This window comes from Lontra canadensis, unplaced genomic scaffold, assembly GCF_010015895.1.
Source record: "Lontra canadensis isolate GAN:19392208 unplaced genomic scaffold, GSC_riverotter_1.0 scaffold1, whole genome shotgun sequence".
NCBI lineage: Eukaryota > Metazoa > Chordata > Mammalia > Carnivora > Mustelidae > Lontra > Lontra canadensis.
This window is the reverse complement of record NW_022630995.1, coordinates 63943247-63966309: the sequence shown is the minus strand read 5'-3', so window position 1 is coordinate 63966309 and position 23063 is coordinate 63943247. Positions and strand designations below refer to the sequence as shown.

Below are 23063 nucleotides of genomic sequence, written 5' to 3'. Positions count from 1 at the left end.
CGAGGCCATGCCACAGAGTTCTGACTTTACTGCAGGAGAGATGAAAATAAAAGGGGATTCATTTTGTAAGACAGGTTACAACGTGGTCTCTTAAGAAACTACAAACGGCTACTCCATCTGTAATTGTTGCTAAATGGACTCCTAATAGTATTTGAACCTTCCAGCAAAGTCTACCCGTCACCCTAACTGAAGAGGGAGACACGCGCCCGCAGACACCCCTGCAAATAAGGGCTGATCTTCACCCAGATCAAACTCACCCCCAGACAAACCCTCCACGCGGGAAGCTGACTCGAGCCCCCCTTTCTTTTCCTCCCACAAGACACAGCAGGAGAGGTTCAGTTTCTCAGCATTCTCCCAGACCCTCAAGGTTCAAAAGGTTAGAACTGTCTGCCCAGTTCACCTCAGCACCCCATTGCCCTGCAAGGGGCTCCAGCGCCATTAGTAGGTATGAAATCCGAATTTGTTTTCTGCAAGCTTGGATGAAGGGTCCTCTCCCCTTAGCAACAAGCACACAGCCTGGGGCAGTGTAGGGCCTCAACCCACATCCACTGAGCGGTTGGGTGCTGGTGTCGAGAGGGAGCCTGGGGACCCAGCTGAGGCACGGGATGAACCAAACAGAGCTGGGGGTCTGCTCACATGAGCCTCCTTCCCCAGCTGCCCCTCTCCCATTGGGAGGAGAGCGGAGGAGACCTGAACATCTGAGCTGGAAAGGGCTTTGGCGGATCTCTAGTTCAAACTCCTCATCTTAGGGATGGGGAAACTGAGGCCTGGAGCAGAAACAGGATCTGCCCAGAGTCTCATGGCTCCGCCACCATCAGACCGAGCCCAGGCAGGCTGCGGTACATTCAAGAGCTGCTGATTCCCAGCCTCCAGCAAAGTGGGCAGGACTGTGCTTGCAATGATGTAGGGAATCCCATCTTCTCCCCAGAATGTTGCGGCGGGGTGCCTGGGGGGCTCAGAGTAAGACACAGATTGCCCCCGCATCTATAGCACACCCAGGCACAGGGAGACACTCAGTACGTTTACTGCATTGGTGCACGGTAAACACTTTGCTCCCTACCAGCTGGGTGAGCTTGGACCAACGTCCCAGCTTCCCCGAGCCTCTTTTCTCACCTCGGTAGTGCAGGGGGTGACATCACCTCCTCAGTCGTGCCCCCACCAATAAATGCATATGATTGACATCCCCTTCTGGCCCAATGCCTGGGAATGACCACCATGGGGTTGATGGAAGAATCAAGAAGCCATAAATGAAGGGACCATGCAGCCCAGATGGGGAAGGAACATTCTGCTTCGTAAGAAGTAGAAATCTCTCCCACTGAAGGACAGCACCCCATCCCCAGCCCAGCCCAGCCCACGATGTCCGTATTTCCCAAGTCCCTGATGAGCGCTTGGGGCTGTCCCCAGTTGAGGACCTGGAGGTGAACAAAATCCGGTCTCTACCAAGTGGTCTGCCCAGGCTGTCCTTGTGCCCTACAATGCTCCTTCATTAGTTCGAGGACCAGCCCGTGGAGGACCCCCAGTTCTTCCCTCTACCTGCCTTCCCCAGTCACTGCAGCTTCCCTCATCCCCAACTGGGACTTTTCTGCTCCTCAGAGCGTTCAAACCCACATCACATGGAGCCCCTGTCCTGCGGAGGCAGCTCTGGGGACCCGGCTGCTCCGCTTCCCCAGCTCCCGTCAAATCCCAGGTATTTCCAGTCTCATGCAGTCCTCGCTCAGCTTTTAGACCCCATGTGACAACGCGGGATCGCAGGCAGGGACAGTGGACATAAGCGCCCATGGTTGTCCTGCTGGTGAGCTCGGGCCTCTGCTGGCTGCCTTCTAGCTCCGCAGGGCCTCCAGTGGGCCATGCCCTTCCAGACGGCGGGCTCTGTCCCCAGCCCCACTCGGTACCAGTCCCACCTCTTCAGATAGAGAAACTGGCATTTCATGTTCCAGATTCTGAGGCTCGGGCCACCTTGTGCCCCAGACAAATGATTTGTTCCTTCGACACAGGGAGGTGCCCCGCCCCACCTCCACCCCTGCAACCTGTCACAGACACCCGTGGGGCCCTCGTTCCCCCGGGCCAGGTCTTGTTCCCCGACAGGCCCAGTTGAGAGCTGACACCGCGTTGAGTATGAATCACCCCAGAACCGGTTCCTACCCTCACGGTCTCAGGAGGGTGGTGAGGAGAGGGCCTGCTGCAATTCTTTCTGAGGACAATGGTTCCAGGAACACTTGTTGTGGGAGGGGGAGGCTTTGTTCAAGCCAGGCCCTGCTCTAAGCACTGGACAAGTATGCCCTCATTTAATCCCATCAACCCAAGAGTGTAGACACTACTGTTACCCCCATTCCACCAAGGAGAAACAGGGAACCAGAGGTTCAGAATTTGGGCAAGGTCACGGAGCTGGGGGCTGTGGAGCTGGACCCAGGCACAAGCCCAGCCCCAATACAAGAAAGGGGTCACCCCCTAGGCTACCTTCCTGCTCACTTGCACGTGCCCAGACTGCCTTTCGATTCCCAGGGCTCCCAGTCCACCCGGCTCGGCGCCCCCGAGCTCCCATGACCCAGAGGAAGGCACCTGCCGTCACTGCTATCTCTGCCTGCCTCCAAGACAGACACCCAACCCGTGGGCTAGTGCGTACCTCAGTGGGCCTATCGATGCCTTCAACCTCACCGGAGGGAGGGTCAGCTCAGTCCTGGGGTGTGTGGGGTGAGGGGCTGCTGTGTGAGAGGTCAGAGACAGAACAGAGGCTGGAGACGTCTGTAAGCCCGGACCCCGCCTGCATCCGTGACTCAGCTTCCCTGTCTGCGGTCCAGCCGGCAGCAAGGTCCACGCTTTAGAAGGAGGAGGGCCTGGAGGCTTCCTGGGGGGCCATGGGGAGATGGATTCCATCCAGAGGGGATGTGGGTGGGCAGGACAATGCGCTGGGAAGGGGGAGAAGGGGGAGCAGGCCTCCTCACAGTCCACCCTGCAAGTGGACGCCGTGTGAGTTCCCGGAGCCACCGTAACAAGTTACCACAACCGAGTGGCTTCAAAACAACAGAAATGTGCTCCCTTGGTCTGGAGGCCAAAAGGATAAAACCAAGATGTTGGCAGACTGCGCTCCTGTCTGGAGGCTCCTGGGGGGGAAATGCCTCCTGGCCCTCTCCAGCTTCTAGACATGCCCCTCCTCCGTCCCCAGCCTCTGGCCTCACACCTGACCCGCACCCCTGCTTCCAGGCCCCATGACGGTACGGACGCACCTGCAGAACCAGGACAACCTTTCAACACCGTGAACCACATTTGTCAAGTCTCTTTTACTATGCAAGGTCACCGCCCTGGGTGCCAGGACTGGGAAGAGGACACCTCTGGGATGCAGTGTGCAACCCCCCCACCCCACAGTGACAATTATGAGTGGTCAGATAGCTCCTAGATCACAGCCCCCTTCACAGATGAGACACAAGGGACCTCAGGGAGGTATCACCCCCCTGCTGGGGGACACGGCACAGCTGGACTGAGTTCGGGGACACCCAGCCCAGACACTATCCCCCAGGCCTTCCTGCAAACACGGGGTGACCACAGCAACCCCAGGAAGGTGCCCCAGGCTCCTTGCACACGGGCCCCAAGCAGGTTGGCCGGGAGGCTCTCACAGGTGCAGGAGGCTCTGGGGGTCACTCATGCAGCCAGACCTGCTGCAGTTTCCCGTACTCCTGCATTCCCTCATTCCATTCTTTCAATGTCGGCCAAGCCCAGGGTTGCTACGGGCTGCCACCAGACCCAGGCTTCGATCCCATCGATATTTCCAGGCTAAACAAGCAAGTGACCTCTCACGGGCTTCGCTGAGCCAGGTGGTCCCGTCTGTGTTAGAGATGCCGCCGTCCCCCTCCCTGCTTCCCTGTCCCCACGCTGCCCGCAGGGGAGACTCTCTGGGGAGCCCAATCCCTCCAGGGCTGCACGCGTCGCCCAGTGGCCCACACAGATGTCACCTGGGTCCTGCCCCAAAGGCCCTAACTAACCTAGAAACCCCTTCGCCGCAACCCCCCCCCCCCGACTACATGCATCATCTCACTAACCTTCCTGTCCACCCCCTTTACAGGCCAGGAAACTGAGGCTTGGAGGAGCCACGTCCCTGGCTATTGTCACCACCGTCCACCCAGCCTCCCTGTGAAGTCCTCCCCAATTTCACAGCCTCCAAAACCCCATCCCGCACCTTTCATTGCTGCTTCTGCTCATGTCCCTTCTAAAGGGAGGCACAGCTTGTGGGGCCGCACGTGGTCCCTTTCCGGGCACTTAAGGACTCTCTGGCTGGGGACAGACCAGGATGTCACAGGCTTTATGTCACTTTGACCTTTGGTTAAAAGTCCCCAGAAGAGTCATCAGTGCCCGTGGGCCAGGCTCACACCAAGCGAGCACCAGGCTGTGGGGTCCAGTCTCCGTAGTCATGATTCTCTGTGCCAGACGGGGTTACCCCCCCTTTCCCGTGAGGCACCTGATCCATCCAAGTCAGTCCCCTCCGGTGACACCAAGCTGCTTCTCCAGAAGCAGCCAAGAGTGCAAGGCCTCTCTGCCCTTGTGCTGGTGTCCCAGGTGGCTGGGAAGCAAGCACGGGTTTGTAGATGGGTCTTCACACAGAACCAGGCAGCCAGTGGCCACCTGGGAAGAACATGGATCCCGATTCCACAGCCGTCAGGAGACACGCTCAGACCAATAACACAGAAGCGCAGCTCAGGTGGAAAATCAAAGCCAGATCAAGACCAATAAAAACACCTGCCCAAGAAGGCAACTGCCCACGACCACCTTCCAAGGACCCCCCGAACCCAAGAGGTTCTTCCTCTGTCCCCAGTGCCCACCAGCCCCTGCTGCTTTGCCCCGGCCGCTGTCTATGGGGCTGGGAGAAGAGAGACGCACCCGCACAAGCACACACAACCTTCCAGCGATGGCACAGCTGGCCGCTGAAACACAGTCATCAGGACAGACCGCCGTGGAACCCAAAAGGGTGTCACAGGACACACCGTGGCCGGGAGCCCAGTGCCAGAGCCTGGCTATGTGGCGTGGGAATGTGTCCTGGCGCGCCCCTTACCTTTCTCTTGTTCGTAGGGCAAATGTAGAAGTTGTCGATGACCGTGGTGACGCCGGGCTGGAGGGTAAGCTTGGTGTAGGATGTCCCGAAGTCCGAGGACCTGGGGGGACAGGATGACAGGGGTCAGCAAAGTGTCCCTCCAGGTGCAGGTGTGTCCAGCCCCACAGGACAGCCAGCATGGGCCGCAGGCATCCCAAGACCACCTCTCCCCGGGAACAGCATGACCCAGGTGACGGGGAGGTGACCAGACTCCCTGAGTCTCCAAGGGCTCGCTCGGGTCTGGAGCGGGGTGTAGAGTCAGTGAATGCCAGCCCGTCTCCCCACCGGCTGACCCCCTCCTTGGCCTTCCACCATGTTCTGCCCCATCCCTAAGTGTACCTTCACCCACATGCTACATGCGTGTATGTTGGGGAAGGGCCCCTCTTGTGCCAGGCCCTTCTGCATCCTTCCATCTTCTCGACTCCTTGAGAACCCTTTAAGACTAGATCGCTCTGTCTCTCTTGCAGAGGCACCAAGAACGAGGAGAGGTCAGAGCAGGTAAGTTCCTGCCTGGGATCCCTCTGTGAACCTGTGACTGACTCGGGAGGTGCAAGCTGGCCCGTGTCACTTGCCGCTGGCCCCCTGCTCACTCTGGAGAGGGTCCCTCGCCGTGCTGAGACTTCACAGTGGCCTACTTCTCCGTTTCCGCCTCTGGTCCCTGAGCAGCTCCAGGAAGCTGCACCCTCCCTGCTGTGACCACATTGGGCTGGAGGACGGCAGGGGATAGCAGGCAGGACTGAGCTCCAGGGGCTGCCGGAAACCAGGCCCCCTGCCCCGTGTCTGCTAACCCACGCCAGGGGCTAACCCCTCCTCGCCTGCAGGCCCCTCTCCCCTGTGGTAGCATGCGGTGGGGGGGCAAGACAGAATCTGTGGTTCTGAACCCCCAGCCCACCGCAGCGAGAGGGGAGAGGTCATCTGGGCGAGTTCACATCTTTGGTTTGGAAGTTGGACGTGGAATCAATTCCACATTGAAGCATATAAACTCTGTGACCCCGAAATCAACAGTCCTTATTATCACCCTATTAACATGGCCTGTGACTGCAGAGCGAGGCTGGCTGTGAGCCTGAGGGCGGCCAGGTCCATCTGAGCCTAAAACATCCAGGATGTTGGGCTTCAGGGCCGTCCCCGGGCTTCCTTATCTTCGGACGGGTCAGGAGAGTCAACCCACGGAGGGGACAGGGCCAGCAAGCTGCAGGAAGCCCTCGGGCCCGGGGCCTCCCTGTGATCGCCTTCTGTATCATCACAGCTGAGAGCTGCCTGCCAGAGCCGAGTCCAAGGCCAGGGGAAGAAAGCGGCTAGAACCCCGTCCTCGGGGTTCTGGGGTTCCCCCCCAGCAGCACCTTCCCTCTCTGGGGGCTGGATGAGGCCAGTGTTTCTTGGCTTGCCCAGTGTTGTTGGGGGCCCGGGGCCAGTCTGGGGCAGCGTAAATTCCTGCCCCACCAGCACGTGTCCGCAGCCTTCCCCAGGACGTCTTGAGTGCTTTCTGCACACATACACTTCCTCCCCCCATCTTCAAGGGAAACAGAAGCTCCAAGAGGATGGGTCATGTTCATGGTCCTGGTGCCTAATGGCCACCTGTCCACCTAACCCCGGAGGCCAGGTCCCTCACCAGCCCCACAGCCACAGACCGTTCCCAGACCAGGACAGAGAGCAATCCCTGCCCCCTGACTCCCGGGGAGGGGGGCCCGGGGGGGCCAGCCCCCTCCTTGAGGTAGGTCCTTGACTGCCCTTGGTCTCCCCAGGGAGGCCCTGCTCCAGCGAACCAAGAAGGGCTCCCTGGAGGGGTGATCAGGGATGCACTTGGTCTCCAAACCACAGAGAATTGATTTATTTTGGGAAGGAGGGATCCAGAGGCCCATTAGAAAAGACCCAGGGAATTTGAGTCTCCACGGAAACCAAGGGTGGTGTTTCCCAGCTGGATGCATGGAAAGGTCCTCTGAGCCTCTTGGTCCCCAGGCTGTCCCTACTGCCACCAGCAAGCCGAGTCTAAGACCTGCGCATAGATTCTGTCTCCCAGACACCTTGCCGTCCAGCCCTTCCCTCCATCCCTGACACCGACCTGCCTCAGTCCAGGTGTTTCCCCAGGATCCAGCCTCCCCCCACCTCCCCCCCACCGCCCTTCCCCCTCCCGATCACAGGCGCCTACTCACACCTGCTCCCTCCAGGGCACCTGCTAGTGTGGGCCAGCAGGTGCAGCAGGCCTAGGGGGGCGAGGGGGCAAGGGTGATAAGTAAGAAAAATGTAACAGCCTCAGGGGCGATCAGGGCTGGGATGACAGGGTCAGTGGGATTGCTGTCTCTGAGAGGCAGGAAAGGCCCCTCGGACGCGGTAATGTTTGGGCAGAGCAGGCAGGCAGGAAGACAGTATGAGCCTGGCTGGGGGAAAGCCATTTGTACCTGGCTACATAATGCCCCCCCCCCACCAAAATCTATGTCCATCCGCAATCTGTGAATGTGACCTTATTTGCAAACAGGGGCTTTGAAGATGTAATTAAGTCATGAGGAGGTCATACTGGACGAGGGCAGGCCCTAATCCAAGGACTGGTATCAGAAGAGGAGGGAATTTGGACCCAGGGGCACACAGACGCACAGGGAGAGCGCAGAAAAGGGATGCCAAGGATTGCCGGCAACAGCCAGAGGCTGGGAGACAGGCCCAGGACAGACTCTCCCTAGGAGCCTCCAGAAGAAGCCGGCCCTGCCAAAACCTTCACCCAGGACTTTCAGCCTCCAGACCAAGGACAACAAATTTCCCTTGTTCCAGGCTAGCCTGGAAGAAGTATGTGGGCCTCTGTTATGGTGTCCCTAGGAAACGAACACAGCCTTCCAGGTGGAGGGAACGGCAGGTGCAAAGGCCCTGTGAACAGGCTAGCTCTCCCTCCTCCTCTTGGGACAAGGAAGGAGGGACCTGGTTGAACCCATTCGCCACTGTTACCAGCTACTGAGGCATCAGGAACTCCTCACCCTGAGGACAACGCAAATCCAGCTCCCCACTTAGCCATGAGCCCCAAATTCCAGGCCTCTTGTTGGAGGCTGGGACCCTCAGTTCATTCACTCACTCACTCCTTTGTCCAATATGTGTTTAGTTTCTTAAAGCTTCCAGTACCACGCTCCAAGTAGGAATGCAAACATGTTCCCTGGGTCAGGTGCACTCATGGCATGCTTGTGTATGGCATACCCACTGTGTGCCAGTCACTTCCTTGCACTGTAAGCAGGACAGACACTGCCCTGCCCCATGGGGACGACAGGCTGGTGGGTGAGACAGAGAACAGACCCGCGGTTCCAGGGAACCAGCAATGCCAATGGACATGGCCAGAGAAGATTGTGAGACTCTCAGGGAGACAGGGACTCAGGTCTGCCCTCAACACCCCTGCCCCCAGCTGCCCCCACCACCCATCTAACCATCAATCCCGCCCCGCCGACTCTTCCTGCAGGATCATTCATGGTCGGTCCCGACATGCCCCCCTCGCCGTCCCTCCCATTCTCCCTGCTATCCGTGAGGGGCCCCTGTGGGCTACAGGCTCAGAGGATGGGGAGGCTGGTACAGGCTGGGTGGGCTTCATTGAGGGCCGGTGGGCAGTTTCCCGGTGCTGATGTAACACATTACCTCAACCTTAGTGGCTTAAAACAGGACCGATCTATTATCTTGCAGCTTGGGAGGTCAAAAGTCCGAAATCGGTCTTAAATGGGCTCAAATCAAGGCATGTGTACCATCCAGAAGCTCTAGGGAAGCCCCTTCCCTCTCCTTCCCGGCTTCTAGAGGCACTCACTCTTGTTGGCCCATGTGCCCGCCTCCACCTCCCAACCATTGTCAGGCCCCCATCCTGAGTCAGCCCCTCCCCTCGCTCTGCCCCCAGGAAGAGTTCAGGGCGTGGCTCAGGTTCAGGTGCACAGGCTCCAGGGCAAAGTTCCTTCAGAGAGTGGGAGGCAGGGGCAAGAACACAGGGGAGACTGAGATGCTGTGTGGGACCTTAGAGACAGGAACCCATCCCCGTTATCCGTGGCCCTCCAATCACTCCCCCACACTGGCTCAGTGTCTGTCAGGTGCCCCAAGGAGGCCAGACGGGCTCCCGGCACTTCGGGTCAGAATACCAACCACCAAGGTCAGCAGTAAATGGCCTGCCCAGCTCGCCTCGCCATGGGCTGGCCTGGCCCCCGCCAGACCCCCACCTCTCTGACCATGGGGCCTGGGGCTGTCTCTCAGTGCACCCCCAGTGTAGGCGGGTGATGAGAATGGAATTTATTACCGTGAATAAGTCCGGGAGATAGAGGATGACTAGCCTCACTGTCGAGCTGGTGAGTGGGGGCAGGTCTGAACCCAGACCCTCCGACCAACACTATACCTAACACTGCCCCCTCCTGAAGTCTAAACAGATCATGCAGTGAGGACGGCAGTCACCGGGATCATGCAAGAATCCACAGGCTGGGCACACAACTAGCACTCAATAAATGCTTACCGGCTCCTATGGGGGTGCTCTGGTGTCAGACCTGGAGGCTGTGTGACCTCAAGCCACACATGGCCCTCTCTGGGCCATGACAGTTTCCCATCTGATCGTGTCTGAGCACCAGCAGTGGCGGCCCCAGTGGCTCTCCCCCCACACCCAACACCCCGCCTGAGCTGCCCCAGTGACCCCTGAGCCCCTTCCTGCTAGGCCCTCCCCCCAGGGTGACCTTCCCAGCAGCTCTCCTTTCATGCGTCCTGGAGCGCTGAGAGTGACTATTCCAATCTGCATTTATTCAAATTTAAAAAAAAAAAAACCCGACTCTAAAACTGGGCACCCAGAAACAGGAAAGGCAAGCTCAGTTGGAAAGTCGCTCTTTGCAAATCGGCTGCTTAATTGCTGAGTGTTTGTACATATTCACTTTTTAAAAAATGATTTAATTGAGCCATTTTCATGCTCCATAATTATTTCATTGGCAGGGCCATATGTTCTGCTCCCGCCCCTCCCCTCATGCAGATGAGCCCCTATCTCCCACCCAATCCCCTCCCCCGCCAGCTAGCCTGGAAAACCACAGCGGGGGCGAAAGGGGCTGCCCACCTGTGTGGCTGGTGCTCCCACAGGTGCAGGGCCCTGGGTGAGGCCCGGACTCTGGGAGATGCGCTTTCTTGATCTGTGAAAGGGGCCGAGAGAACGCCCAGAGCACACACACCTGCGTGAGATCAGAGAGCACAAGGAAAGCGAACACGAGTTCAGCTCTCGGTCCTGGCAGGAGCAAGTTCCCAGCTCTCCGCGTCACCTGGGGGAAAGCAGTCCCGGCAGCTCCACACGGACCCCTGTCTGCTGGAAGGTGCAGGTGTGTGGACACACCCGTGTGCTCTGATGAGCATGAGGCGGGGCAGCTCCTGTTTGCAAGCTCAGCCCGAGTGCCTTTAGTCACTGTCTTGAGAACGCGGAGATCCTGCCCCCCCTCCAGAGCCCCACCAGCGAGATGGGCCGTGAAATCTGTTTCTGGCGTTCAAGGTCGGGGGCTCCAGGGGTGCCAACACAGAGCATGAGGTGGCAGGCCTCAGATCTCTCTGGAAACGCTGGTCGTGCAAGGAAGGAATGGCCGCTGATGCTCGCTTGGTGAAACTACTGGATAGGAAAGTTTGCTACCCGTTGACCCCAACAACGGATGCTCTGTCCAGTTGGCCGCTCCTAGACTCCCTGCACATCAGTTCCCCCAATAAACCTAGGTCCCGATCGCTGTCTCGGGGTTTCTTCCTTGGCCTCACCAGACCACCACCCACCCTGCTAGGGTCGTGGATGCCCAGACGCTGAGGTCACTCACCATTTGCAGAAAATCTTGGGGAGACCCCTGTGGCTGGTCCAGAGGGTCCAAATTAAAATCTGCACTGACCCATGGGGAAACTGAGGCCCAGCGAGGAAAGGGACTTGTCCGGAGTTGTACAGTGATCCAGGCACCCACCGTGGGTTCTCCCCCTGGACCAGGTGACAAGTTAGAGGCACACTATGGCAGCTGACATGGGTCTGAGCTTTGGTGGGATCCCAGCCGCACCCTGCGTCTGTGATGTGCGGAGAGAAGGAAGGGACGCTGACCCACCTTCACAGCGGGGCTGTTCTGGTTCCCAGACACTGACCACTCCTGGGCTTTGATCCACTGCCCGGGTTTGTTAACACATGGACTTGGGGTCAGTGCAAGAGCACTGGGGCAGTGTGGGGCACTTTTCAGGCTGGTCAAGTCATTCAAGAAAAATCCAGAATGTGGCGGGAGACTCTGAGTGTAAAGTGGGGAGTCAGGCGCCGGCTGGATGGGTGAGCTGAGGGGAAGAAAGCATCCCCGATCCCAGGGGGTACATGGCCTCATAAGGCGGAGAGCCATCCCAGTCCACTGCAGCCACTGGGCCCCTCTGACGTCAAACACCCCGGGGGGGGGGGTTAGTGAAACCACGTGCTCACCACGTCACCACAACGCCATGCTCAGACGGACACACAGACTTGCTGACACAGGAAGGCCAAGTTCAAACAAGAGCGTGCCTTCCCATTTTACAGATGAGGAGACTGAGGCTCAGGGAGTAGGAAGTGACTTTTTCATGCTTAATCGCACAGACTGTCCCCCCGAGCAGTGCACTGATGCCCCCCGAGGTCCTCATGCAGCATGGCACCCCCCTCGCCAACTTCATTCTCTGGCAGAGCCTGGCGTGCGGCGCTTGCTAACCGTCAGCAGTTGCACACGGACAACAGCCATGTCCCAGTCAGGGGGCCGAGCTTCCGGCTCTAACATGGCACAAGGTAAGACCTTTGCAATAGCTCTCTTCCCAACTGCGGAGTTGGGGGTAGTCTTTAGAACGGGTTTCTAACCATCAGGCTAAATGAGGCCTGTGTCCCTGGGAGGGCCCCACGGTCACCTGGCAGGGGCAGGGCTGTCTGCTGCTCACCTTGGCACACCAGACCCCATCAACCTCCTGCTGATGTTCCTGCTTTCACAGCCATTCTGCAAGCCCTTAGCTGCACTTGCTTCCAGGGCCCAAGGCAGGTGACCAAGGCCCCTCCCCTGTCCCAGCCTGGACTGCATGCAGGCTGGGAGCAGACAGGGTCATTAGCAATGACCGGTGCAGGGAGGGGAGGTGTCACTCATCTTAGAGGCTGCGGGTGACAGGTGGCCACTGGGACTGCCACCAGGTGTGGTTTCCTGAGAAGCAAACCAGGCGTCAGAGAGGACATCACTGTGTCTTCTGAGTTAGCTGAGGCAGTTGTATCTGGTGGGGGGAGGGGCTGGGTTTATGGTCAGGAGGGAGCGACTCTGATGATCCTGATGCCATCGCATGGAGCATGGAGGGGCTGGGGGAGGCAGCGAGGGGCACTCCGGATTTTGTCAGGAATGAATAAGCCCCTCTGAGGGAAAGGGCAGGGCAGCCCCTGGCCAGGACCAGAGGACTTTCCCGCTGCTAATATCCTTCTGCCAGGGCCCAGTGGGAAGTACGCTGACACAGCATTCTCCCAGGGAACCAACCAGCTTGGGAGAACGCCGAGCCCTTCGGAAGCCCAGAAATGTCATTTCAGATAGAAAACATCCAAATAGAATAAGACAAATAATCACACAGAAAGACTGGGCACAGACCAGATAACGTGGCTCTGAAAAGCTGTCCAACCCAGCCATGGCCTCATGGTGGGAGAGGGTCAGCGAGGCCACGGTAAAGAGGGCCATGTAAGGTGGGGGCGAGGGCGGGGGGAGTGTGAGCTGCCAAGTCAGAGGGTCTGGGCCTGGCTCTGGGGGCTGTGCCAGCTTAGGCTCCCCCTGGGACCTGGAATCTCTCCTTAGGAAAATTCCAGAAGTTTACCAATCCACTGACAATGACGTTTCCTTTCTCAATATGCCAACACATCCTCCACTCTTCTTGGCATCATTTAAAGATGATGGGACAAAAACAACAGGAAGTAGCTACAACAGGAGTGAGAAAAGAAGTTTCTGCTTCCACCATTGACAGGGGCCCTTTATCCTCTCCGCCCATCCAGCATTGCTCCAAATGTGGTCACACTGATCGTACTGCGATGACAGCAGGCACACAAAATTCCATTCTGAGTTCAGGATGGTTGGCATTTCCTGTCGGCTGTGTGACATTCCATCCAGGCCACGTGACACTCCATCCAGGCCACATGGCGTTACTGATGGGCCATTCCGCAGGCTGAACTATGCCAGGCATTTCCTCAAACACCGAGTGCCTTCTACGTGCCAAGCGCTTTGGAAATTCACTTTTTTCTGCGGATTGCTATTCCGAGCCTCTCTGCCCGTTATCAACAACGTCTTCATTACTTGAACACATCTTGGATTATTCCCGAGGGTGATGTCCCAGGAGCGGGGGCTTCTCTGCGAAGCTCGAAGCTTCCGCGTGGTGTTTAAAAAAAGGTGTCTTTGGATCTGAGAAAAGTCTTATAACTTGATATCTTAAAAACGAGGGGCCTCATTTATTCTTAGGGGGTCCTGGCACAGAGTGATAACACTCTTCTCTGCCAATGTGTCAGGTTATAGAATCTGACGCTCTTGATTGATTTTTTGAATGGCTGTTGACTACACTCAGTTTCTGCCAAAGGCAGCCCAAATGATGTATTAAGCATCTTAAAGAGGAATAAATGCAAAGAGGCCTTAGCAGACGAGATCCAGGCAATCTGGAGGGAATTCTATTTTTAAATGTTACAAGGAATATTTTAGTCCAAAGCGCATAAAGTAAGTAAGAAATAAGGTGTAACATGAACAACTCTCCATCTCGGTAAACATCAAAGAACTGTTTATATCATGAAACTGGGGATAGCTGATTGAAAAAAACCTTCTTTATGGCAAAAAGCTCCTGGAAGAGAAACAAAGGTTGATGTAATGACAAAACGGAATAGTTAAGCCAACGGCCTAACTAATGGATTTCCATTTCCAAACTGTGTCCCTAAAGTCACAGTCTCTGGGCTGCGGTTAAGAGATCTGGGCTTGGGGGTGCCTGGGTGGCTCAGTGGGTTAAAGCCTCTGCCTTCGGCTCAGGTCATGATCCCAGGGTCCTGGGATCTAGCCCCGCATTGGGCTCTTTGCTTAGCGGGGGGCCTGCTTCCTCCTCTCTCTCTCTCTCTCTGCCTGCTTCTCTGCCCACTTGTGATCTCTGTCTGTCAAATAAATGGATAAAATCTTAAAAAAAAAAAAAAGAGAGAGAGAGATCTGGGCTTCGGGACACCTCTGTCCTTTCCCAGTTTTGGATCTTGGATGAGTCGGTTCATATCTCAGAGACTGAACTTGTCTGCAACAGCAGGGGACAATAATAGAACTGGGGACAAGAACACATCATTGATATTCCCCTGCATGTCAAGTTACACCCCAACCAAGTGCTTTGCATGGACTAGCTCACTTAATCCTCCCGACACGTGAGGACGAGGAGTACCGACCCATTTTCTGGAGCAGGAGACTGAGGACCAGAGCGTGGGAGCTGAGAGTGGCCACGGCAACCTCACCCCATCCGTGAGCTCTGCCCCAGACCATGCAGGCCCCGTGCCTTGCCAGCAGCCGCTTCCCAGACAGGATAGTGTGAAAGGGGGCATCTCCCACCTGCGCCCACAACTCCGGCAGCGGGTGGGCATGCAGAGGGAGCCAGCACATCCCTCCCCCCAACCCCGGAGAAGATCGAGGTTTCCCATGGCTCGGGAATTTTCCCTTCAAGGTCCGGCTGAGGGTTGGGGAGGAGGGTTGCCCCCAGCCAGCCTGCCAGTCCCTGTAAACAATGTGATTTGTGGTAGAGGTCTCGGGATCTCAGCGGGATCCCCTTCCTTCTGGAGGGGCTGGAGATTGAAGTCGGCTCCGGGGCCACAGGACCAGCCTCAATAAAAACCGTGGACACCAGGGCTCGGGTGAGGTGCCCTGGCTGGTAGTCCCTGGGATGTGTTGTCATGCTGTCACTGCTTGAAGAGATAAGCACTGACCCCGAGGCCCATGAGAGGCTGCCTGCGAGTAGATTCGGTCCTGGGCCTTTGCACGCGCTGTTCTCCTTCCCAGACACACACAGGGACTCCCCACTGCCTTCTAGGCTTGGTCCGGGTGTCCCTCCCTGAGGCTGGTGTCTTAGGCCACTCTCCCATGACTCTCAGCCCCCTTTCTCGCATGACTTTTATCCAGAACATGCATTGCTACCTGGCGTTATACGCGTGTTTTGTGACAGCGCGGTCTGTCTAGAACATCAACTCCTGGGAGGAGAGGACCAGTGGTGGGTACCCTTCATCCTGGGAAGCCATCCCTGTTCCGAAAACCCCACTGGGCATGAGCCAGGCTCGTGCTCCATCCCAATAGTGTTTGCCCCACCTGCTGACAGTCCTTCCTCCCCCACGCCCACTGCAGTAAGCTGGGTCACAAGACAAGGGCAAATTGGGGTGGCCCAATCAGGGCACCTGGGCTGTCCTTGAGTCCCAGCAGCACTGTCCCCTGCTCCCAGCCCAGCAGCCAGTCAGGGCAAATTGGCTAAAATGACTGAACGGTGCCCAAACAACTTCCTTACAGTAAAAATGTGGCCGGGAGCCGCCTGCCACCTCCCCGCTCCCCAACCCCCTTGCAGGCCCTGTCACTCCGCCTCCTCCCACAGGCATCCCATAATAACCTCATGCACCTTGTTCTCCGGGCAAGAGAACAAAAGCAGGTAGAAATTGGCAGAACATATTTCTCCCAGTTCCTAAGATTCCCATTTGAGAGTTCAATGAGGACAAGATGCCTTCAAGCCCATGAAAACTATAAGTCAAGCCCTTCTCAGCAAAGGTGTGTCATTCAGCAAGCACGTGGGACTGCTTTGACCACAGGTCCGAGGAGCTGGGAGAGGTGGGGGCAGGGCAGGGGGCACTGCAAAGCGCTGGGCCAGGCTGCCATCGATGTCTCCTTGGGAGCATGTGGGGGTCTCTGGGGACTGGGCACTCTCACCCCACAGACAGTACCTGTCCCAGCATTACACAGACAGGGCTGCTGGTCCCTGCCTAGAACCAGCCCCAGGACACTTGGCTGGGTGGCGAGTGGACTCCCTGACCCCCAGGCCGCATGGAGGAGGACCCTTCATGGGCACGTCACCCCTAGAATCAAGCTGAAGCCATGGTCCCCCTTCTGGGGGTGCTTCTGCCCATGGAGTCATTTTGGCTAGCTGGGGCGTGGAGCCCCAGCCAGGCTCTGGCCAGGAAGAGGCTGTGGCTGGAACTCTTGCGCGTCCCCAGCAAAAGCATTTTTAGAAGTCATGCAACTTGCACTATAGCTCAGATCCCACTTCTCCAAGTGCTCTCGCCCTGGGAACACAGGCCCCATTGCAGACTCCAGGAAGCCAAGGCTCAGTGAGATTCAGTGACTTGCTCAAAATCCCACAGCAAAAATGCGGCAAGGCTGGTGGGCCCAAGTCTGTCAGATCCTACAGCCCACGACCTCCCCGGTCCACCAGAGAGAAAGCAGTGGTTCTGGTCCTCAGAGGGGCTCCTGGGTCCGGGAATGGTGCGTGGGCTCTCCCCATACACTCACCTCACGGGTAGCCCATAGGGGCCGAGAAGCCACCAAAGAAAAGGAAGAATTTGAGGTTCTAGCCCCTGAAGTGGCCCAGCCAAGGCGCCATGGTCACTGAGAGGGAAAGTGCCTTTGGTACAGGTTCTGATGTTGGAAGAACTCCCCCCTCCAGCTGGGGTTCTGTCAGTATAGACATGTGGGGTCCCACCCTTCCGGTGGGGCTCGCACTCACCACACCTGCATGAGTACCCATCAGCAGAGGAAGGGGCCTACTCCTCCACGGGAATGTGCATGAGTGCAGTGACCACACACCTGAGTGGGTCTTGGAAGGGAAGGAAGAGGGAGGAAAGGTCCTGCCCTTGGAAAGCCAGGGGGTGGGTATGAAGGGGTCGGTAACAATGGGGTCTGACGGAGCTGAGTTCTGAGGGGCTGATCCTGTGGGTCCCCACTATAGACAAGTGAGTTGTGCCTTGTGGTATTCTGGGCTTGTTTCTGGTGACACTTCCCATCTGCTTCCCTAAATGTCTATCCACCCACCCATCTATCTAGCCATTCTTCCATCCACTACCCACCTGTCCATCTGTCTGTCCATCTATCCATTCTTTCATCCACCACCCACCTGTTCTCCAGTCCATCCTTCCAACCATTCTTCCATCCAACACCTGCCTTTCCATCCATCCATCTGGCCAACTATTCTTCCATCCACAACCCACCTGTCCATCTGTCTGTCCATTTATCTATTCTTCCATCCACCACCCACCTGTTCTCCAATCCATCCTTCCAACCATTCTTCTATCCACAACCCACCTGTCCATCTTTCTGTCCATCCATCCATTCTTCCATCCACCACCCATCTATCCATCCATCTACCCAATCATTCTCCTATCCACCACCCACCTGTCTATCTGTCCATCCATCCATTCTTCCTTCTTTCCTTCCATCTGTCCAACTCATACCCCACACATTCCCGGGTACCTGCTGCATGTCTGGCCCTGGGCTGGGCTCTGAGAGGGGGACACAGAGATGCTTTGGGGAGGCTCTGCCACCAGGAGCACAGACGTTTGATGAGTGACTGAGTGAGCCTTAAAGATGCTCCTCCAGTAACTGCATTGCCTGTTGAGGCCATCGTTGTGTCTCCTAGATCCCAGCGCCCATTACTGGGTTGATTCCAGAATGTGACTCAACTTCTATTTTAAAAACACCAGGATGTCATTGTGCTGTTCTTCACAGGAAGCATGCCAATGAATCCACAGGGCCCGCAGTGCTGCCACGCGGGGGACACTATATACCTTCAACAACCACACACCACCTTGCAAGGACCTACTCACGATGGACGTGTACAGATCAGTCCCCAGAGTGATGTCAGTTCTCTCTTTCCCTCCACATGGAGGGATTTTTTTCCCCCCAAGGACAGATTCTTAACTGGAAATAGGCCAGCCCAAAGTTTGTCTGAATTTTTCGTGTGTGAGCATCTAGGGGTGTGGCAGACAGCTGACGCTGGGATTCCAGACAGAATGAAGGAGACGAGCTCAATTTGTCAGCAACATGAAGAAATGGGCTGTTCTGGTGCCTGGGTCTGGCTCTCTGTATCTCTCTGGGCATGAATCTCTGGCCTCTTATGCAACCTCAGATTCTGTCTCTGTCACTCTCTGTGTTCTTATCTCTCTGTGCATTCTTTCTCCATCTCTCTATGTCTCTCAGAGTTCTTCCATGGGCCACCTCTGTCCCTACGTCTCTAGGCCTGTCTATCTCTGTCTCTCTCTACACGTGTCTCTACATGTGATTTTCTGCGTGAGTCCTTTTCTCCTTCATTCACCCCTTCCACCTTCCCTGTTCCCTTTCTCCTGAGATCATCTCAAGAGGAGATGTCCCATGATAGAAAGGTCTGGGGACAAGGTGTGACCATCTCTCAGGAGCCACAGGGAAAGCAGGACACTGGTTCTGGCTTCCCCACTTTGTGCTGGGTTCACCAGATGCCAGGGCTTCTGATCCCAGGGAGCTGATGTTATAGAGGGGTGGTCAGATAATAAGTAGGCAGAACAAATATCTATTGTCAGCTGGTGCTTGCTATGACTCACAGAATAAGGGGCAGAGAGTGAGGGGCTGCTATTTCAGAGTGACACAGGATGCTCTCCCACCAAGGTGACATTTGAACAGAGACTAGAGTGCGTTGAGGAGTCAGTCCATGTGGGTGTCTGAGAAAGAGAAGAGCACGTGCCCTGAGGCAGGACACCCCAGCTGCCTTTCCTGGGCAGGATGCTCATGGAACCGGACATGGTTCCTTCCTGCCTTCCATGCTCAGGCCACGAGCTTCCAGTGGAATTGGATTGTGTTTTGAAGCCAGAGTCCTTCAGATATCAACTTCTGGTCTGGCTAACTTGGTAACTGACGGGGGCAGAGGCCTCCCTGGGGCAAGTCAGCAGGAGGATGCCACATACACACACAACCTACTGACAGCTGGGGCAGGCAGGGCCACCTGTCCTGTCTTTGGGGCCTCAAGCAGGACTCTCCCAGACAGAGCTCTGGAACATTCAGTAGGAATACCCTTGGCCTCCTTCCATCTGCTCAACCTTCCCTGTCATTCCCACACTATGGCAGGCTCTTGTGGCCCCAGGGGAACAGAAGGCCTTTCTGTCCCCATCAGTTTCAGCCTGGGGCTGTGGACACAGCAAGGCCGCTCAAGGATCCGGCTGCTGGGTGAAACCCCACATTGCGAGACATCTGTGCACTTTCTTCAAACATCACATCCACACTAATAAGGCAAATAAACACGGCATTTAAAGATCAGAGGCAGTGCAGTTACAGCCTATTAAATTAAATTCACCGTCAAGGGTGAAAGAGAAGATAAACTGGGATTATTCCAGTCATGGCAATTTAAAAAAGAAAAAAAGAAAGGAACACTTAGAGACATAATTTTGTGGTCCCTGAAGCGGTGACAGCAGCCGCTGTCAGAGGTGGTGGTTTGGAAAGGCAGCTTGGCTCCCTCCCCACACAGAAAGTTTCCTCCTGAGTCTGCCCCTGTCCCCCAGACCTAGGACACACCGGAGTCCATCCCTGAACTCCGGGTCCTGGGACACACCCCATCAGATAGAATCCTGTAGAACCTACAGGAAGCCTTCTGCTTCTGGTCATGTCTCCCGCAGAGGCTGGGTCTCCTCCATGGTTCCAGCTCCTGCCCAGGAGGCCCACCCTGATTCTGGCTCCTGCTGGGGGGCCTGGGCCCCAAGCTGTATGACAATCACCATCTCCCTTCATCCCTCTGCCCGAGAGGTGGCAGCGAGGTCCTCAACCTCACCCATCTCTATGTAACCCAGTCTGTGCTATGTACTTCACACGGTGCTGATCTCCTGCTTCGGCTTTGACAGAGGTCATCTCCAATGAAATTCACAATGACCCACAACATGCTATTACGCGACTGTGTGTCCACACCATGGTCCCGGGGTCCTTTACTATCCTGCACATAGTACAAGACACACTGTGCACGTGATGGTCTTCCCCAGGACAGCTTCCCGATGATTCGCTTCTCACCGGCCCAACTGATGTTAACTTTTTTGTCTTTTCCAATTTTGTTTTCTTTCTACAGTGTTCTCTATCCTTATATCAATCCTTTGGGCTTCTCCTCAAAGCTCAGATGCACAGTACTGCCATTTTTTTCATGCAGTGAGAACAGCTTTGTTGTTTAATTTCTGATTATATAAATCACACTTGTGCACTACAGAAACCTGAGTGATGCCTACATATATAACAGAAGAAGTGTAAACTGTGTGAAATCCCACCATCCCGACATATCAACTGTTGCAGGCGGGTTGGGGAGGGGCGATCTGACCGGTGACCATCCTTAGGCTCCCCTCCCTTCTCCTCTCTACTCCCTTTCTACACATTTTATAAAATTCAATCACCTTCTCTGCCTCGCCCACAAGGCTTCCCTCCATCCACACCCAGATGACCAAACTCAACCATACATCCCAGGGAGAACCCATTCAGATCGTTCCCTGAGCTCACATACTTACACACACAAACACATACCTCTGTAGAGCAGGCTTATTTTGCTGTTGGTTGGTTTTGTTTCATATTAAGCAAGATGACATTATCTCCCACCTCTATCCTGTTTTCTTACTTATTACTATGTATCTCAACAGAGTGGGTGTGGGAAGAACGTACCTCAACATAACAAAGGTCATGGATGAGGAGCCCACAGCTGATACCATCCTCCATGGTGAAATGCTGAAAGCTTTTCCTCTAAGATCAGGAATAAAATGAGGCTGCCCAGTCTCAACACTTTTATTCAACTTTGGTAATAGAAATCCTAGCCAGTGCAATTAGGCAAGATAAAGAAATAAAAGGTATCCAAGTCGGTAAAGAAGTAAATCTTTCACCAGCTGCAGATGACATGATAATATATGTAGAAAACCCTAATGACTGCATCAAAAAACCCTGTTAAAACCAATAAAAGAGGGGCACCTGGGTGGCTCAGTGGGTTAAAGCCTCTGCTTTCAGCTTGGGTCATGATCCCAGGGTCCTGGGATCGAGCCCCGCATTGGGTTCCTGGCTCAGTGGGGAGCCTGCTTCCACCTCTCTCTCTCTGTATGCCTCTCTGCCTACTTGTAATCTCTGCCTGTCAAATAAATAAATAAAAATCTAAAAAAAAAAAAAACCAATAAAAGAATTTAGTAAAGTTGCAGGATACAAAATCGATACTTCAGACGTTGTTACATTTCTATCACAACAATGAACTATCGGAGAAATTAGGAAAACATTCCCATTTACAATTCTGCCCAAAAGATTAAAATGCCTTGGAATAAATTCAACCAAGGTAATGTAAAGAACTGCTTATTAAAAACTATAAGATGTGAATGAAAGAAGTTGAGGAAGACACAAATAAATGGAAAGATATACCATGCTCATGGATTGGAAGAATTAGTATTGTTCAAATCTCCATACCACCCAAAGCAATCTACAGGTTTAATGCAATACCTATCAAAGTTCCAATGACATATTTTTAAAAAATAGAGTAAACAATCTTCATATTTGTGTGGAACCACAGCAGACCCCCAAATAGCCAAAGCAAACTTGAGAAAGAAGAACAACACTGGAGGCATCACACTCCCTGATTTCAAACTCTATTACAAAGCTACCATAATTAAAACAATATGGTACCAGCACAAAAACAGACATACAGATCAAAAGGACAAAATAGGGGGCCAGAAATAAACCCACACATATATGGTCAGTTAATTTACTACAAAGGAGCCAAGAATACACACTAGGGAAAGACAGTCTCCTCAATAAATAGTGTTGGGAAAACTGGACAGCCACACGCAGAATTACGAGTCTGAATAGACACTGATCCAAAGAAGACATACAGATGCCCAACCAGTACATGAAAAGAAGCTCCACATCCCTCATCAGGGGAATGCAAATCAAATCCACAATGTGGGAAATGACTTCACACCTGTCGGAATGGCTAGTATCAAAAAGACGAGAAATAACAGGTGTTGGCAAGGATGTGGAGAGAGGGGAATCCTGTACATAACTGGTAGAATGTAAATTGGCATAGCCACTAGAAAACACAAACATTCCTCAAAAAATTAAAAATAGAAATACCACATGATCCAACTCAATATCACTTCTGGGTATTTACCCAAAGGAAGGAAAAAACACTAACTTGGAAAGATATCATGGCGGCATTACTGACAACAGCCAAGACGTGGAAGCAACCTAAGTGTCTAGCGATGGATGAATGGACACATATACACACACACGAATACTACTCAGCCATCAAAAAGGAAATCTTGCTACTCCTGACAATATGGATGGACCTTGAGGGCATTATGCTAAGTGATATTAAGTCAGACAGAGAAGTACAAATACACTATGAGTTCACCTATACAATACATGAATCAGGAATGAAGGAAGGAAGGTTGGGAGGGAGGGAGGGAAGAAGGAAGGAGGGAAGGGAAGGAGGAAGAGAGGGAGGGGAGAGATGGGTGAACTGTCCTCGGGCACCTGCTCTGCTCCCTGTCACCTAGCTTCTTTTTTTCCTCATCAGGCTGTAAGAAACATCCCATCCGTGGAGCCTGAAATCCTGCCACTTTCCCTCTCTGGGAGAGATCAGCAAGCGTGGCAGTGAATGTCCCATGTCTACTTCCCTCGGCTCTCAGCACCAGGAACACGTGGGCCACCCCCCTTCCTGAGGCTGGCAGAGAAGAGGCTCACGCTCTATGTCTTATCTGCACATCTTTGCGGGCTGGGAGACAATGACCCTGCCCCCACTCTGCCTCCCCGGCCTCAGCATCTTCTCGTCAGTTAGCAGGTGCACGGGGCTGCTGTTCTGGGAACACTCCCACTCCCCAGCCCTTCCATTCTTCACCTCCTGCCACTCCCAACATACAAGAGCTTTCCAGAAACACACCAGAGGCAGTCACTGCACGGTAATCCTGCCCTCATCCGATGTGTGGCACTTCTGGTCAATCCCCGCTATCTGTTGATTTTGGGTTTGTGGCATTTTAGCCTCACACGTGGTTATGTTTGCTACATCAAATGGGTCT

General features: G+C 54.8%; 1 protein-coding gene across 2 annotated transcripts in view; it reads right to left on the bottom strand.

The window, feature by feature from the left end:
- The window catches only part of SORCS2 (sortilin related VPS10 domain containing receptor 2), a 421402-nt gene that overhangs the window by 162018 nt on the left and 236321 nt on the right, over nucleotides 1-23063 (bottom strand). For both annotated transcript variants that reach the window (XM_032855524.1, XM_032855534.1), the window contains exon 3: nucleotides 5042-5141. In XM_032855524.1, coding sequence (XP_032711415.1) covers nucleotides 5042-5141 — 100 coding nt within the window. The remainder of the gene's footprint in view (nucleotides 1-5041; nucleotides 5142-23063) is intronic.